The 17,436-nt window shown below is 41.0% G+C and overlaps 1 protein-coding gene across 1 annotated transcript in view; it reads right to left on the bottom strand.

The window, feature by feature from the left end:
- Window positions 1-17,436, bottom strand: part of LOC133388826 (collagen alpha-1(XIII) chain-like) — a 154,399-nt gene that overhangs the window by 96,281 nt on the left and 40,682 nt on the right. The window contains exons 7-13 of the mRNA XM_061635208.1: window positions 17,041-17,067; window positions 15,857-15,883; window positions 11,217-11,243; window positions 11,083-11,109; window positions 10,635-10,661; window positions 3,114-3,179; window positions 245-343 (exon numbers count right to left, since the gene is read on the bottom strand). Coding sequence (XP_061491192.1) covers window positions 245-343; window positions 3,114-3,179; window positions 10,635-10,661; window positions 11,083-11,109; window positions 11,217-11,243; window positions 15,857-15,883; window positions 17,041-17,067 — 300 coding nt within the window. The remainder of the gene's footprint in view (window positions 1-244; window positions 344-3,113; window positions 3,180-10,634; window positions 10,662-11,082; window positions 11,110-11,216; window positions 11,244-15,856; window positions 15,884-17,040; window positions 17,068-17,436) is intronic.

Genomic DNA, 17,436 nt, shown 5'->3' with positions numbered 1-17,436 from the left:
TTTAAAACATTGGGCTTCTATTGAGAGTGAAAGAATTGCAATCAGAGTGTGACTTCCTCACTTTGCACAGGCTGGGGTAGAGGAAATGGCATCCTTATGTAGCTCTCTCAGACATTTGAGAGAAAATAACAAGGGCTTTGAGGCAACATCATCACTCTAGAGCCATGAAGGTAAAAACCAAATCATATGTTAATCAGAAAATAGGAAATACAGGAGACGTACAAGCAATTAAAAAGAGACTTACAGCTGGTCCAGTTGGGCCAGGTTGTCCTGGAGTTCCTGGGAGGCCGGGGGGCCCTGGTGGCCCTGGAGGCCCTTGAATTCCTGCTTGTCCCTGTTCACCCTACGGTGTATTGAAAACAATGTTAAACTCAGTGTAGCGTAATGACATTGAGCTGTGATCTACAGCAAGCAGAGCCTGAGCAAAGGGAGAAGAGCCAAGCCAAGCAAGTTGCTGTTAGTAAGCACCGGAAGGGGGTTTCTAAAACTCAGGTAGAGGGCAACTGAGGATGGAATTTCTGTGTAGATTCCTGAATGCCTTTCAAGCTTCCATCAGGAGGAATAAAAATTGCAATCAGATCTTAGGCTGGGAAAGTGAGGGCCAATGTTAAGCCCCATCAAAGGAGTTCTTATAATTGTTCTTAGGGCCAAGCTACACATTACACACATGTGTATAACTGTAGCCCACTGGTCCTTTTTCAAGAGGAAAGGATGTTTCCAGGGCAACTTGAGTGGAGAAATGGAAGGAAAGGTCACAATGCTTTTGCAAATATGCATTTGAAATCTCATTGGGGCAAAAGCTGGTTGGGTGATTCAGAATGGGAAAACTGAGTGAGGAAAGAATTAAGCAGCCCCTACCCATCCCCCACTTCTCCACTCCTAATACCTCTCACTGGAAGTGGAATTTGCTGTTCAAAATGACTATCAGGCTACCATTTATATGCCACATGTTGTTTGTCCTTACTATCCTAACTCTGAAGGTTTCAGAGATATCGGAATAACACAAGACAACTGCCCCTTACAATTCACTTCTGTTCATCTCAGACTCATTCTTTCACTGTTACTTGTCTTTTCCTTATCTTTGGAATTATCTTATTTCTGCTCTTCCTTCTGCTGCTTCTTTTTCTATATTCAAAAGACTTCTTAAAAACTTCTATTTTCTGTCAGGCTTATGGTGTTTTAAATAATTTGGTTTTGTTTTGTTTTTTTGCTGATGTTTGTAATTTATTTCATGTTGCATCTCAGTCTGCTATCAGTATCAATGAAGGGTGGGCTACAAACTCTTTTAATAAAATAAATAAATAACATTTATTTAAGTGCATTATTATGGCCACTGAATATTGTTCCTTCCTAGCAGAACTCAGAACAGAATGTATGAACGTATGAACCCTGATTGCATCTAATTTGCCTCTACACAACTTTGCCTATGTCCTTTTGAATTCCAGCAGCCCACTTGGTTGACTTCCAAGCTGTTATTGTTTTTTTAAACCAAGCCAAAATAGTTCTGTGAGATAGCCTTCAGTGAACCGTAACAGAACATTAAATCCATAAATATTGAAACCACTTGGTGCTTAGTGAAACTTTTAAAAAATATAGTTCCAATTAATGGTTAAAAATAGCATGTGATATCCGATAACTATGGTGTTTGATCTCTGACTTACTCCTTCCATCCAGTTACATTCCAGATGAATCCTTGAGGGCCATTCCAGGCTAAAAGTATTCATAAGCATACCATAATGCCGCAGTAACAAGAGGCTTTGTGTGGGTGGCATCTTACTATAGAGAACTCTTGCTGAAATGAACCATCTGCACTCATCTACACAAACACACATAATACTGTCCTCAAACAAAGCCAAGGGCACTGCAGTTGTATCCTCTGAAGGATATTGTAGGCAGCTGAACCAGTACTTGCCAAATGGCCATGTACAAATCTCTGTATATAAGTTAATTCACTTCAGTGCCTTAATAGTGTGGTAACTATCTCTAGAGCAGGGAAGAGATTCTCTACAGCAGTCCCATTACTGTTATTGGTATAATCCGTCTGTCTGGGAAGTCAAAGGAGGCTCCAGTGCATGGGATCAAGCTTAGGATATTATTTTAGGTGGCAACTGTGTTTACAGTCTACATCTGTGTTGGAACTGTTTTTAGGTTTTTTAAAAAGAAGTTTTAAAGTTTTATTTTTAAAGATGTTTTACAGATGTTTTTAGTACTTTTGTTTACCGCCCTGGATATAAGTTTAATAAAGAACAACAATAAGGATTAGAACGACGATGACAATGATGATGATGATAATAAATAGTAATAATAATACAGCTACAATATCCTAACAGAATCAACAACAAACATGTTAAGGGTAGACACTCACTGGAAAGCCATAGTCAATCTGGTCTCTGTGACACAAATTCCTGAGTTTTTAGAGGTGGATGTCTGCTCTTCACGATTTGTCAGGCCTTGAAAACACCAGATCCAGCAATCTGAAAACAACCATCCTACCATATATTGTGGCATGCTAGGTGCTTAACAACCCCTTTGGTTTTAAAGCTCTAGCCAGTTTGCTGAGCCACCATACATTGCTTATTGAGTACATTCTGCTTGGTGGCTCCCAGGCTCAGCAAGCCTGCTTTATGTGGTTTTTTATAGGCAATACCTGAACTACACCAGTGTATAACTTCATGGAAAATAGGATTACAACATAGTGCATGGAGGGCTCTTAGACTCTGTTCTCTTGAGGATATTCTATAGGACTACAAGCAAGTCATTCGCTCTCTCTACTAAAAGGGGGGGGGAAGCAAACCCTTACTTCACATACATTCTGTGAAAATCTTGTTCTTTCTCAATAACACTCTTTCTTATAGTATCTTGTGTGGCCCAGAATAAGATCTTCATGACAAGCAGCCAAAATATTTCTGTTCATGCTTAGCTGAGAATACAAACACGAGTGAGCTAAAACCTGCTTGTGGTGTCATTTGTGATGTAGGGGCATGTCAAATGGGAGACAGAACTGACTCTCTAGAGACCCCTGCTTCCTCTAGTTTTCATGAAACCCTCTGGAAGCTGATTAATCACCAGTTTCTGAACGAAAAGGCTTAAAACCAGGAAAAGGAGAAGGATACCTGGAAGGTGCGTCTCTTTATGACTGGGGGTGGAGCCAGCCGCACTGAATTGAGAAGAGGCAACAGCTGAAGAAGACCGAGCCAGAAGGTCACAAGGCAAGGGCCAAAGGTCACAAGGCAAAGGAGGTCAGTAGGGCATCAAAAGTCATACAGAACAGCCAATGAAGAAAATGGAAAGAGGGGGAGAAAGGAAAACAATGAAAGGATGTAATGAAAGTAAGTCACAGTTTAGAGACAAGAATGAAGGGCAATGGAAAAGGTATTTGTCATTGGGTACCTCTCGGCAAGCCTCTGAGCTCTCTGCATTCCATTTTAATCATATGAATATAGGATGCCCAGAACATCCATAGATGGCTTTGGTTTCCTTCTTCAAGCCTTTAGGGTACTCTAGTTTTAAAATATTTTCTAGCTATATAACATAGAATACTTCAAGTAAAACTCTTGTGTTGATTTTGCTGTCACCTTCTGCTATGTATCATTGCAACTAAGCATAGACACTTCTTTCCCTTCTCACCTAGTCTCTGGGAAGAGCACTTACATTCTCAATTTGCTTCAGAACTTGTTATTTGCACTTGTCTGTTTTCATCATATACTTCTCTTTGCATTACCTGAAGACTTCCTTCCTCATGTGTAGTTTTTGTCTTATTGCCACAGATAGTTTATTCCTGTTTCTTACTAACTAATTCCACAGCAAATTTGAAAATTATTGCACAGGCTGTTATTCTGATTACAACAGAAATTTGCAGTTTTCATTCCTCAGATAGGCCTGACTTCATCATTCATCCTATTTCTCTCCCTGTTAGATAAAACTATTCAGTCTTCATTAACAAAAAAAATTATAGCTGCTTTTTAAAAATCAGTGAGAATGAATAAAAAGATGACATCTTTTTGATGGCTACTACATCTTTTTAATGGCTGAAGAGATGAATGCAGAATAACTTGAAGGGCTCCTTCCAACAAGGGATATATCTCTACATCTTGGCAAAGGTTTCACTCCATGCCAAGTCCAATTATAGATTTTCCTCAGAACACCCTTCCAATGCAGCATACAAAAGCTTCAGATGGGGTTATTTTACTCTTCATTCTACCATACCTGGCCTCACAAAAGTCACTAGTATTATCACATGATATGCATTTATAATTTCAACGCTATTGCAAAATTTACTCCACAGCAGTCTACCTTGGGTATGTGAGTGTGAAGCTGTGAACTTGTTGACTCATAGAGGTCTCCATGCTTGCCCATTTTAAATTAAAAGTCATGTGTTCCATGATAAAGGAACTCCACCTCACAAAAATGGTTCTTGGAGAACAAACACATATATGGATTTGGACATGCTGCATGCCAAATATTCACTGCACTGTTCCAACCACTACATATGCTTATCCTCACTTAATGTTGTTTCCATAACTAGCATCACTCCTAAATTTCACCAATATAAGTTCAAGAACAATCAGGTCTTGCTAACACTCAAAAATGTAGATGTCCGTAATTTCTTTTGAGGCTGAGAGGTATGCCTGCAGGTCTCCCATGACAGTGAATGTGTACACTTCAGAGAGTACATTTTCTCCCCCTTCTGGCTGCTTGCTCTTTAGTGCAGGCCAAGTTCCAGTCTTGTTGCAAACTGAAATGTCATCACAATATTGCAGCAATGCAACCCAATCATTGTGGGCTGTTGGTTAAAAACAGAGAACATGTGGTGGTGGTAAAATTGGAAGAGCAAGGCATGGATTAAGAAGGCCACAATTAACAGCAGATCCAAAGACCACAGAGGGGCTCAGTCTGTAAACCACAGAAAAAGTCACTGTGTGATCCCTATAATTCTTAAGAGGTGACAAAACTAGATGAAAGTTTGAAAGGCTGCAGCCCTCTTCAGACATTTCTCTCCATGCAATCTCAACTGCACAGAGAGAGAGACAGCACTTGCACTTCCTCTGCCCCCACCATCACACCCCATGTCTGCCCCTCACTGTTGGAGGAAGATTTAAAGGAGGAAAACTGACTAATACATATAGGCTGTCCTGTCAGCACATAGGGTTCCAACTCATGGAGACAGCCTATGCATGTTCAGCAGAACATGCTTACCTTCAGACATTCCCCCATCACATCAACAATGTGAGGCCAGCATGGGGTGTGGTGGTATGTGCGGGCAAGTACATGCAGCCCTGTTGTTTCTCTTGATATGACTGAGAGAAAAACATCTGAACAAAGCTTGTATGTTATATGTGTCCTGTATAATGTACTAAATTTAAGCAAACATCACACTGACAAAGTTTTGGAATGCCACTCAGTCTTCCAACCATCAGTACATCCAGCTATATTCTTCAAATGCTTAGGAACCCGTGTCCCTCCATATGATGTTGATCTTCTAACGCCCAACAGCCCTTGCCAGTGTGCTCAATGGCCAGAGATTATGGGAGCTGTAGTCCAGCAACATCTGGAGGGCCACAGGTAGCCCACTCCTGATCTAAGGGTTCCTTTCACATATAATCGACTCTGAAATTGTCAGGGGGGGCAGGGCAAAGTCTAAAAATACAGACAAGGTGGAAATAGTGTAGTGGAGAGATGGTTATATTTTTTATGTCCTTTAGGAATGAAACTTGGACTACGAAGTGTAATTGAATTTTTTTTCTTTTTAAATGAAAGTTGAAAAGCTGAAAAAGGTGGGTTAGAATTAGACTGCAGTGCATGCTTCCTCTCTCTCAGTTGTCCAACTCCAAACTATTTTTCACAATGTTCATTGAGAACGCTCACTTTCATGAATTTGTTAAAATGCACTCTCAGAGTGCAAAAGAGACCTGCATATCATTTATTTTAAACTGGATTGTTGTGTTTATTGTCATCTGGATATCAACTGAAGTAAAGTGTGCAAGCTGTTTGTGGTATTTTTAGCAGGTTTCTCATCATATGAAGGTAACACAAAAGATCCTTTCTGAAGTGCCACTTTTGAGTATTTCAAAGGGACTCATGCTGAATTTTACACATGTTCTTCCATCACCTTTTATGAGAAGCTTTTGTGAAGCTTTGCACAAAATACCTGAGTTCAGAGCATAAAAAACGAGACCAGTTCTTTTGGGAAGTGCTGGTAGAGCATCTGATTTCTTTGCAGAAGGTCTCAGATTCATCTCCATTTCGGCTGGGAATGAAACCACTGAGAGTCATTGCCAGTCAGTGCCAATACTGAGCTGTATGGAACAATGGTCTGACTGAGTTTGGCAGCTTCCTATGCTCCTAAATAAATGATCTTGAGATTACTACCACTAATCATTATTAGAAACTGAGGTGAGGATAGTTTGTAAGAACAAAATAAGATCACACTGGATCAGGCCAGTGGCCCATTTGGTCCAGTATCCTGTTCTCACAGTGGCCAACTAGATGCCTTTGGGAAGCTCGCAAGCAGGACCTGAGCGCAACAGCACTCTCCCCTCCTGCGATTTGCAGCAACTGGTATTCAGAAGCACAATGCCTCTGACAGTGTAGCAAGTAGTTCAAATGGCATGATTATGACATAGAGAATGTTTTTCTCTACATCATCTCCCTTTTCTTTTTTCATAGTGAAAATCCAAAGTTTGATAGTAGCATATGAGGCACGCTATTCCTCCTTTTAGTGATTTCCCAAAGACATGTTGCTGGATTCTTGTTATTGAGAATGTGCAATATTGGATTCATCTCCTTGCTCTTTTGCAACAGGACCAGTTGCAGTTAAACCATTTCCCCACAAACCTTCAGTGTAAGGATCTGATTAGAACGCAGAGCTGCAAGTGTGGTACTTAGATATTCCTAGGGGGACAGTGAAGACAGAGTGACACAGAGCTTGATCAATTCAATGCACTATACCATCAACAGCAAAATGAACTTTTCCAACTCCTAAATCTAGTCTGAAGTCAACTTGCAAACCCAGCTGAAACCTGCACTTGCAACTCTTGCCTTTTTTTACCTGTTTCGGTTACCTTGCTTGTCCTCAAGGATTGTGTAACACATACATAACCTCTTGATGTGCTCATTTCCTTCATTGAGACCACAATATCAGCTTTCCTAATTTGTTGCTCAACAGAGGTACTAGGATACTACACAACAATGGGGCTGGATTTTTTAGTAGAAAAGGAGGGTAAACCCAGGCCATAGATCAGTTCATATGCCATAAAAATTGTGTCACAAACACAGTGTTAAAAAGCTATTATTCTAAGCAAGCTAAAATAAGTAACTGTGTTATGACTTTGTCTTTTTGGAAAAGAAAATAATGTTGTTATTCTGGAGCAAAGAAATGCAATGCGCTCATATTTAAGATCATGAAGAAAACTTACAGCTGGTAATTTGGAAAATAGTACTACCTTTAAGGGCAACACTTACAAGGATGGACATTGTGATCAGTGCCGTTAGTCCATCCAAGATTTCCAGCTAGCCTGACAGACCAAGACTTCTTGCCCTAATATCTCTCAAAAATAATTAATCTTCCTCATGACATTAATTTGATTAATGGATGTTTTTAAAAAACCTCTGCAGATTCCTATAACTTATAGAGTTGGAAACCAATCTCTCTAACCATGCTGGCTACAGATCATAGGCCTTAGGTTCCTCACCCCCAGAAACAAAGAATAGGCTGTGAGTAAGTACAGAACATAGTAGGGGAAGGCTCAAGGCATACACCCCTTGCAAAGGTTTGCCAGAGCTTTGCCACCTTAATCTATTGGTTCTTATCACATGGATCCCCTTATTATATTTGCTCTTATCATGTAGATCTCCTAAAACTGTAAGCACCATGTGAGAATGAATTTCCAAAATAACAATCCCAGTATCCAACAGAGGCCATATGCTGAGATGGCCACATTTTGTGTGTGTGATCGTATGGTATGATTAAGTCATCATTACTACTAGTTTCTTCATGTTTTAATATTCTGTGGGCCCTTCTTTTCACCTTGATCGACATACGGAGAGCTTGCAAAGGAAAATAGCGGAAACAAGGACCCTGCACAGGCAAACAATGTTTTTAACTTCAAAATAAAAGGCCCATAGCAATTCACTGACATTGTTTTTCTAAACAAATATACGTGGCCTTCTATTGTTGTAAGTGTATGGGCCAGAACACACAGCCAATCAGCCAGCCTTTGCTCCCTGCATTCTCCTGCCTCAAATGTCTCTAAAAGGGTTGTTATCTGATGCTGTCCTCATCCAGAATCCTGGACCAGCAGGAGCTGCATATCTCTCTAGGATGAGGGCCAGATCTTGGGTCTATTTATCAGCAGACTTTTTAAATGATGAACAGAAAGAATTTAAACTTATGTCTTATTTATAATTTCAGCTCCGACGTTTGATGTCTTTCCAATGCATTATGATTAGCTTTCCAAAAAGGAATATTTGTTTCAGGTTAGATCTATCCTTTTAATCCTCTGAATCTCATCATGATGAACTCTTTTCTCTCTTGTTTTGGTAGCTGGGCATGCTGAATATGGGAGGATAAAAAAGCAAATGGGACACATTCTGGGCTTAGTGAATTTATTTGCAAAATAGGTGTCACCCCCCACCCAGTGGTTTTTCCCCACAACTCTTGTAGCCGGGGAGTGTAAACAACTAACTGGCATTCACAAAACAATGAGATGCTGCACTGCAGTGATGTCAGGAAAGAGTTCCAATGGAGGTCAAGATTATTTGCTTGGTGAAAGATGGTCCTTTCCTTTCTCCTAGCAAATGCATGTGTTGAAGTGTTCAACAATAAGTATCTTTTCTGTTTTGTTTTGGCTGGTGTCAAGCACTTTTATTCCTCTTATTGGATTCTGTTAACTCTGAGCTTTGAAGATTCCACCTTGAACCAGGCAGAGGTTCTCCTGATGCATCAGCTAAAGGCAGATAAGCCCTGTCTAGAATTGCTTGTTACAATCCTAATCAACAAGACTGGTAGGTCTGCAATTCTTTTGAAATCATTTTATATTTCCAGACTTAGAAAAGTATACCCAATTCATTGGCAGGGATGTTTGGGCCAGTTCTTAGATTACAAAGTGTCATGGTTGCAACTCTTCTGTAGCTCCACCCCATACTGCTTCAGGAACATATACACTGGGGATATACATGTAGAAGGAACCACATATTTGGCCCTCTTCTGTATGATATTCCATGTTTTAGCAACAAGTTTTAGGAAAGAGCTGCAGGAGAGAAGTGGCAACTCAAGAAATGGCTTTGAGTGTACCACCATTCTCTCTGTCCATATTCTCCAGCATCCCCCCCTTTCCAAATATGAATTTCTATTAAGGATTATTGTTCAGTGTACAGGGGATAAAATCATAGGGATGGTATACTGTCTGTATAACCCTCACTATTAATTTCCATAGAGGCCTGACTCTCTTATACTTAACTCAGGCGGCAATCCTTTATATTACTCAGAAGTAAGCCCCACTGAATTTAGTGGGGCTTACTCTCAGGTAAGTATGTACAGCATTGCATCCTTATTCATCTTTTCCTTCAACTCAAAATATTCTGGAGGAATGAAAAGAAAAATACGGAATAATTAACACCTCAATAGACTGCTACATCAACGCAAACTACATGTATGTTAAATGTGATCTTTCACTTCAGTGGGGTCATTAACTACATAATTCTATACATGTCTATCCAGAAGTAAGCCTCACTGCATTCAATGGGACTTGCTCCCAAGAAGGTGAACATAAAATTGCAGCTGGATAGGGTAGTCCTAATCCTCAGATCTGCTGGCTACAGGGAGTTAGAATTGAGCGGAGGTGCCTCTCTGCCCAAGGAAAGAAATTCTGCCACTGCGGAGGACTCCACTATCCCTGCAGAAAGGTCCACAGGCATTAGATGCACAGCTGGGGGAAGACCACTGGCATTAGTTGGTGTTAGGCCCCAAGCGGGGTATTCTGGAGATGGGACCAAGGCAGGGCAGAAGTGGCCTTGGGACTGCTGGATCCTCTTCATTTATCGGGAGGTCCCAGGATTGGGTCCCCCCTCTATGCAGCGGAGAGGGAAATTAAAGATCCATGTTGGGGGAGGGGGCACACTCAGCCCCTCTACTTCATGCCTTGGCTGATGCAAGCCAGCAGGGCTTTGGAAATGGCAGAACATCTGATACTTTACTCTCCCTCAATCCCAGTTCGGATTGTGCTCTTAGAACCCCAATACGTTGGATGTGCAGCGTTACCATTTTAAAGCTATTTTAATAAAACCCTCAAAGAAATGTAAGGGGGATTACCACAATAGAATAATTGTCCCTATTATGGTGGGATAATTCATGGGGTAGGAAGTGGCACAGATGAAGATAACATTTTACATATTGTATGGCCTGTTAGCATAGAATGGCTAAATTGGGATGCCAAATCCTTCCTGAAAAACTTTGTCAATAAGACAAGTCAGGCAATAAAGTATCTATGCAGACAGGGGTGGGGAAAGGATTGCAGGTGCCAGAGATGTACTGGGTGAATTGACATGTTCAATATTTCCATAAAAGCCATTCAAATAAACAAGAGAACATATAGGGGTCACTTTTAAAACAAAACAAAACAGAAGAGCCTGCTTACCCTGTGTGGATAATCTCCACATTGACCCTGCAAAAGTAGGGGATTAAAAGAAAATAGTTTTAATCATGAATGCTGTAAACCAAAATAGATTCAAGGAGAGAGGTTCATAGCAGGTGCATTGTTGGCTTGAATGCATTCATTTCAGTGGGGATAATGCTGGTTTAAACATCCTGTGAACTGGACTTTGTCCATGGATTCAAATGTGTAAAGGTGACATTATTTTCAAAAGCAGCTGTGGGTATTGAGGGTATTGATTCATGGTACATGAACAGCCTGGAGTTCATTTTATTTCAGCTCCCAGTTTCTAGATATATCTGTGTTTTAAGGTGAGTTATGAAAGCAGACTATTATTTTGACTCAGAACACAGATATTACTAAAGACTGAAACCCAAAACAACAGGGGACTCCCTGTTCAGTGCATGTACAGTGTTAATTTTGCTAAGCTTACCTTTTCTCCTTTTTGTCCAGGGCTTCCCTATAGAAAACAAAAGACAAACAAAGAGCAATGTTGTGTATATAATGGTGACAGGGAACACCAAAAATAAGTGTGAACATAAAGTAAGTACAAACACAATTACTTACTAGCTGCCCTTTGGGACCAGCTGGACCCTTGGGGGGGGGGAGAACCCAAGCAAAGGTTATATTGAGTGAGAAACAAAATGAACAATATGATGAATATGACACCACATGACGTACAGTTTGAGATAAAAGTCTGGCACTGGAGACTAGTTGTATCCCCTTTTGTGATCATTCTCATCCAAAACTTTTAATTCCATTATCAGATATTATTAGGCTCCTGCAGGTAGCATGTAATAACTGGGCCTGTTATATACTCTACGTACAGGTTGTACATGGGTACATGATGAAACTGTCAGGGTGGCTTATAGACAAAAAAACCCAATAGAAGCTCATTTCAAAAGAAGATAAGTAATAAAAATTAAAACCTCGGAAAGTAGCATTAATTAATTAAGCAAAATAAAACAATCTAAAATAGCAACAAAAATGTTCAAGGTACAATAGTGTCAAGCGATTGGAGGTGAAGGCTAATAAAAATCAGGTCGTGATTCAAAATGTATGCTGATTTTTTAAAAAGTATTTTCACATCCTCTTAAAAGATAAGAGAAATTTATCAGGGGAGAGATTTATATAAGGATTTTGCAATGACAACAGGATATGACATACCTCTTGCCTGCACATATATTTGTGGTATTTTGGCTGGCCTAATAATGGTATTGCCCTAATATGGATTTTGGCATGCCTTTGATGCCTATTAGGGAAAGAGCTCCACGAGGATAAGTGCTGGAGAAGTTGATGGAAGTGCCACAAGTGGCTTACTCCTATTTAAAATCTCTTGTGCTCAGCCTCATTCATTTTGATGTTTGGAATACACTGAAAATATGCCTGATGCAGACTTGCCCCTCTTGTGACTCACCGAGCCTGAACATAGCCCATCAGGAGCTCCGTAAAACTGTCTTTGGTGCCTGCCTGGAGCTGCAAAAAACAGTTGGGTTTCTCAGGCACCTGGCAGGCCCACACAATACATGCCTGGTGGGCCGTGTTGACTTAGAGGGTCACAAGTTGTGTACGCCTGGCCTCATGTTGAAATTCAAAGAAAATCGCATGATTACAGAAAATGTGACAAGTTTCAGCATCTGCCTGGAACAAATAAAGTAGTGAAAATGTACTATATTAACATAATAAGAGGAAGCAAAGTGGCAATTAATTTGACCAGTGAAGTTAAATTAGAATTCTATAGGCTTTGGGCCAAGGCAAGCAGAAGCTTGCCAGACCACAGGCCTGTAGTATTTAATAGATTGTAGGGTGGGATTATTTTATTAATTCAGAGAGGAAGAGAAGTATAGACTATATCCTGTGGTTCACTCTGTGTTAGACACAGGGTAAAATTCTGTTATTACTCTAGCAAACCAGGAATTCAATCATAAGCTGAAAGGAGATACTTTGTAAAACAAGGCCAAGACACACAGGGTGGCAACAGAATTAACAAGGTGGAGAAAATTTATAGACCAGGAATCTAGTATGAGAAAGTGTGTCCTGTTACAAGCAAGATAGGCTAAATGGCCAGTATCTGGCTATTACTAACTCTGTTTTCCAAGTTACTGATTTGAATAATTTTGTGATTTTGTTGATTTTCTGAACTGTACTGGTTCCCTGAGAAGTATTTCTGGTTTTTAAAAAAATCTGAAGAATGAAACAGGATATCCTAACACGGCTTCTTAGTGCTCCATCCCATTTATCTGAAATATCTATATATTTTCCCCCAGCACTATTCTTCTTGAGTTATGCTGAAAGCACACATTCATGGTTTACTATTAAGTACATGCTATTTTCACATGATTCATAGTGAAAATAATGTCTGTCAACAGGGTGCACAGTATATTTTTAGACTGTGATGATTCAAAATCTACTGTTTACTTAACGATTCTTTGTGTTGCAGAGTAGCAAAAAGCACCTCAGTGAGCTTTGTGTGTTTGAATCCTTGCTAAATATTATTGCCAAATATCCTTGCCGCCCTGGGCTCCTGCTGGGAGGAAGGGCGGGATATAAATCTAATAATAATAATAATAATAATAATAATACACCTTCTCTGGAATTAGTCACACTGAGACTTAAAGCTTCAACATAAGGAAGAACTACTTTTTTTTCTGAAAGTACATACTTGATAGGAAAGAGTTCTACATCTAGCTAACTAGCTAAGTTGGAGATGCAAACACGAAGCCATGAGGAGAGAGACAGATAAACAGAAGATGTCTTCTCTCTCTCTCTCAAGAGAATAAAGAAGAAGCCGGAAGATGTGGTCAGCATTCTAAGAATAACAGTTTACACAGGAAGGAAGAGTCAGCAGGAGATCAAAAGATAGGTATAGCCTAGGAATCAGGAGGTCTCCTCTCTATCTACCCATTTTAACCCCATGCAGATCCAACCCACCAGTTTGAGTTGAACCACATACTCCGACATTATGAATATTTGCATTCAAGCCCAATCATAAAACCAATCACCTGGCACCGAAATACATTTACTGGGAAATTCAGGGTGAATTCAAACTACTCTTATAATGTACTGATTGAGGTGTGGTTGCCATCTGATTGTTTCACCATGTACCCAGCTTGTAGCAAACCATATTACATCAAACCTTTTTCAGATGGATTGTGGGGTGTAGTGTTGTTGAGCCACCACCATCTGATGGTGAAACAATCAGATGACCCACTTCACTGTGCATCTCAGACTTGCCATTCACCCAGCAAATCCTTACCTAGGAGTAAATCCCACTGAAAATCAAGAGATTGCTATAACATTGTACTGAAGTCATTAGCAAAACTCCCATTTTTTCCTGTAGGATCTAGATTATCCCAGTGCAATCTAAATCTGAGAGGAGCAAAGTAGTCATATGAAGAAACAATAGGTACAAAAAACAGTCAAGGCAAAAGAAGGCTTAAGTCATGAAGATAACTAAATTTATGGTGACTAGCATCACTGAAATCAGTGGGGCTATGGTCTAGTCAGTCACCATACACAAAACCATGAGCTAGTTCACACGCATGTCATCTGCAAAATGAAATGGTATTGTGAATATGTGAAAGAGCCATCACAGATCAAATGCCTCAGAAAGAACGTCCACACCCTTCACATTTAAACACAGGACTTTCAATGAAACATGTAGATGAGAATAAGATAGTAGAATCCTGAGGTTGTAGAATGGACCGTACCACTTGCAGATGGGAAATTATATTTTTGATGGCTGCCTTGCATTGTTGTTGTTGTTTTGAGGGGAGAGGGACTCCCTGCCAATAGAAAACCAGTCCAGCATGGAGCAAGCTGGGCAACCATCTAAAATTCTCTGTGATGTCCTAATAGGTTGTTGTTTTTTTATTTGCAGGGAGGGTTTTTAGTGTTGTGTCGATGTGAAGATTAATTAAAAATGGCATCCCTCACCTGCAGTCTAAAGTTGTTTCAGAGCAATTCAGCCCATCCTTAAATAGAGCCAGTGTTTTTTCCCTGGCAGAACCCTCCAGAATGGAGTACCAGCAGCTTTTCTCAGGCTGCTGCCACTTGCCAGCCAGCGCTGGGGCTTACTTAAGAAAAAAAGGTGTGAGGGAAGGAAGGAGCAGCAGGGTTATCTCTGCACACTCAGGTTGCTGCTGCCTGTTCGCCAGCAGCGGGCACTCCTTTGTCCTGCTGGAGAGACAATAAAGTGGGGGACATCCCTGCATGCCCCTTCTCCCCCTGCTTTTTTTTTTAAAAGGTTGGGCAGGGAAGGAAGGAGCAGCAGGGGAATCCCCACACGCTCAGACATGAGGGGCACCTCATTTGCCCCATACTGGGGCTTGCTTTTTTTTTTTAAGGTTGAGGAGAGAAGGAAGGAGCGGTGGGGGTATCCCCACATTCTCAGGCTTCTGTTGCCTGCCAGCAAGGGGGAGCTGTTGGTGTGTGCTTCCTTTGACCCAGCCAGGAGCCTTTCTGAAATGTGTGTGTGTGTGCGCGCACGTGCGTGTGCGCGCACAAAGATGGGAAAAGATCTATATGTGCGTGCATGTGAAATAAAAGGTTTGTATGGACAGGGGGGAGATGCACCTGTGAAGAGAGAGAGGGATACATATACGTGTGGTTGTGTATATGTGAAATGTGTGTGTTAAAGAGGACAAAGACAGAGATGCATGTGTGTCAGTGGTCTGTATGGATATGGTGAGTGCATGCACATGCTCTGTGGGTGTGCAAGAGCAATGCGGTGCAGCCACCTTGTATATTTTCCCTGGTACCGGAGAATGCTACCTGTTGTTATTAAACAACAATTTGATGTGGGGGTGTGGAAAATCAATATAGTGTGATTGCCCCAAACAGTCCAGCAGGACATAGCACTGAGTTCCCATGGTAAACATGAGGGGGAGGGACAGCAGTTACTCTGCTCTCTCTCATTTCGTGCTAAGCACATCTGTGTCTGTGTGCAATAGCCTATTGTTGAGGATAAGGAGGTGTTGCCAAAAAAATCACCTAATAGCATAGTAAAAAGATCTTATTTACAAACTGCTAGCAGAAATCACTTTCCTGCTGCCTAAGGGCAGAGATCTATTCCAGGCAGATATCTGCATTCATCTTGAAAGGACGGCCCCACAAATTCTCCCTGCCAGTCCTGCCCTTTCGTAAGCTTGAAAGTCTCCAGCCTCAACCCAGCATATTGCACAGAAACAGAATAAAGTCTTTATTACCATTTCCCCCTTCTGTCCAGGTTGCCCCTAAAATGGAAAGAAATATTGTTTCAGGGGTTGCCATTCCAATTACCACAACTAAGAAATGTCGTGAAGCCCCAAATCTCTGTGACCATCATTACACCCTTTAGTTATTGTACTTTTCTGCTGCTTTCTCATAGCAATGGTTTTCTCATGCCTTGGGCTTTTGAAGCCCTAAATGGTTTGGGACCATGTTACCTGAAAGGCTGCCTACACCTGTATGAACCTGCTGAAGCATCAGTGTTGCGACCCTACTGTTTAGCTCACTAGCAAGAGCTGATGGGTACTAGGAATAAGGCTTTCTCAGTAATGTCCCCACACCTTTGGAACTCCCTCCCTACAGAGATACAAATAGCCTCATTCAGTAGTGACCCAAGTGTTGGGGCAAAGGCACTGTCTTGACACTGGCATCGCTGCAGCTTACCTGCATAGGGCAGCAGCAAGGTCGAGGTTATGTGGGTGCACCAGCAGGAACACCGGATTTGCTCCACCAGTGTGCCTGTGCAGCCTGGACCTTGCCCATGTCTCAGCCCCATCCAGGAAATCTGCAGCAATGCCGATGTTGGGAGGACAGTTCCACCCCACCACAAGGGCTACTATTGATTGATTTATAAAAACATTTGTATAGCGCTATTTCGTTAAAAACATCAGAGCGGTTTACAACACGCTATAAACAACAACCAAGGAATTTAAAAAGCATTAAAAATACAACAAAAACAAAGATCAACTGTTGACCTGCCTCACTGCTGCTGGTCTTTAAAAGAAACTCTGAAGACGTATTTAATTTGAGTCTGCTTTTCGCTGACTTGTGATGTTGGTTCATGTTTTGCAAGTTTATTTTTTCATTTTTTTTTAATTCTTGTAAGCTGCTTTTTGAGGGCAGTGTGTTCTGAAAGGCAGGTGAAAAATCTTTCAAAATTTAAATAAATAAATAGCAACATAGATGTGTCATGGATGTTTTTTTAAAAGTCTCTAAGGAGGCTATGTAAGTCACCCACATTTCAATTCCCAAGGCACATTTTGTGGTAGCCATATGTATGAAGTTGCCCAAAATTACATAAACTAATGATTTAGGAATAAACATTTTGAAAGTCTTATGGGCAGAAAAGTGTTAATTAAGAGTAGGCACAAGAGCAAAAGGCAGGAAAAAATATTTTACTTACTGGTTTGCCATCTAAACCAATCTGGCCCTGAAATTAAAAAGCAGGAAAAGAGGTGAGCAATTGACTTTCAGTGCAATCCTATACAGGTCTACTCAGAAGCAAACCTCACTGCGTTCAATGCAGCTTACTCCCAGGAAAGTATGGAGGACTGCTGAATACCTGACAGGTCAGGCAGTTACAGGTAGTATTACAAGTTTTTTTGGTGATTATATTAGTCAGTGGTGGCTGGTTCCCCCTGGGAGTGGTAGGGCAGAAGGTAGGAAGAACAACAGTGGGTGGAGAGCCACAGCCAACTAATTCTAGTGTGTTGCCATCTTCTTCCCTGCTGAGTCCTATAAGGGCAACACTGAAATTAAGGAGAAGGAAGCTGACAGGCAGTGTCACCCCTCCCCCAGG

The sequence above is a fragment of the Rhineura floridana genome, chromosome 7 (genome assembly GCF_030035675.1).
Source record: "Rhineura floridana isolate rRhiFlo1 chromosome 7, rRhiFlo1.hap2, whole genome shotgun sequence".
NCBI lineage: Eukaryota > Metazoa > Chordata > Lepidosauria > Squamata > Rhineuridae > Rhineura > Rhineura floridana.
Note: the sequence above shows the minus strand (reverse complement) of the source record. Positions and strands in the feature narration are given on the sequence as shown.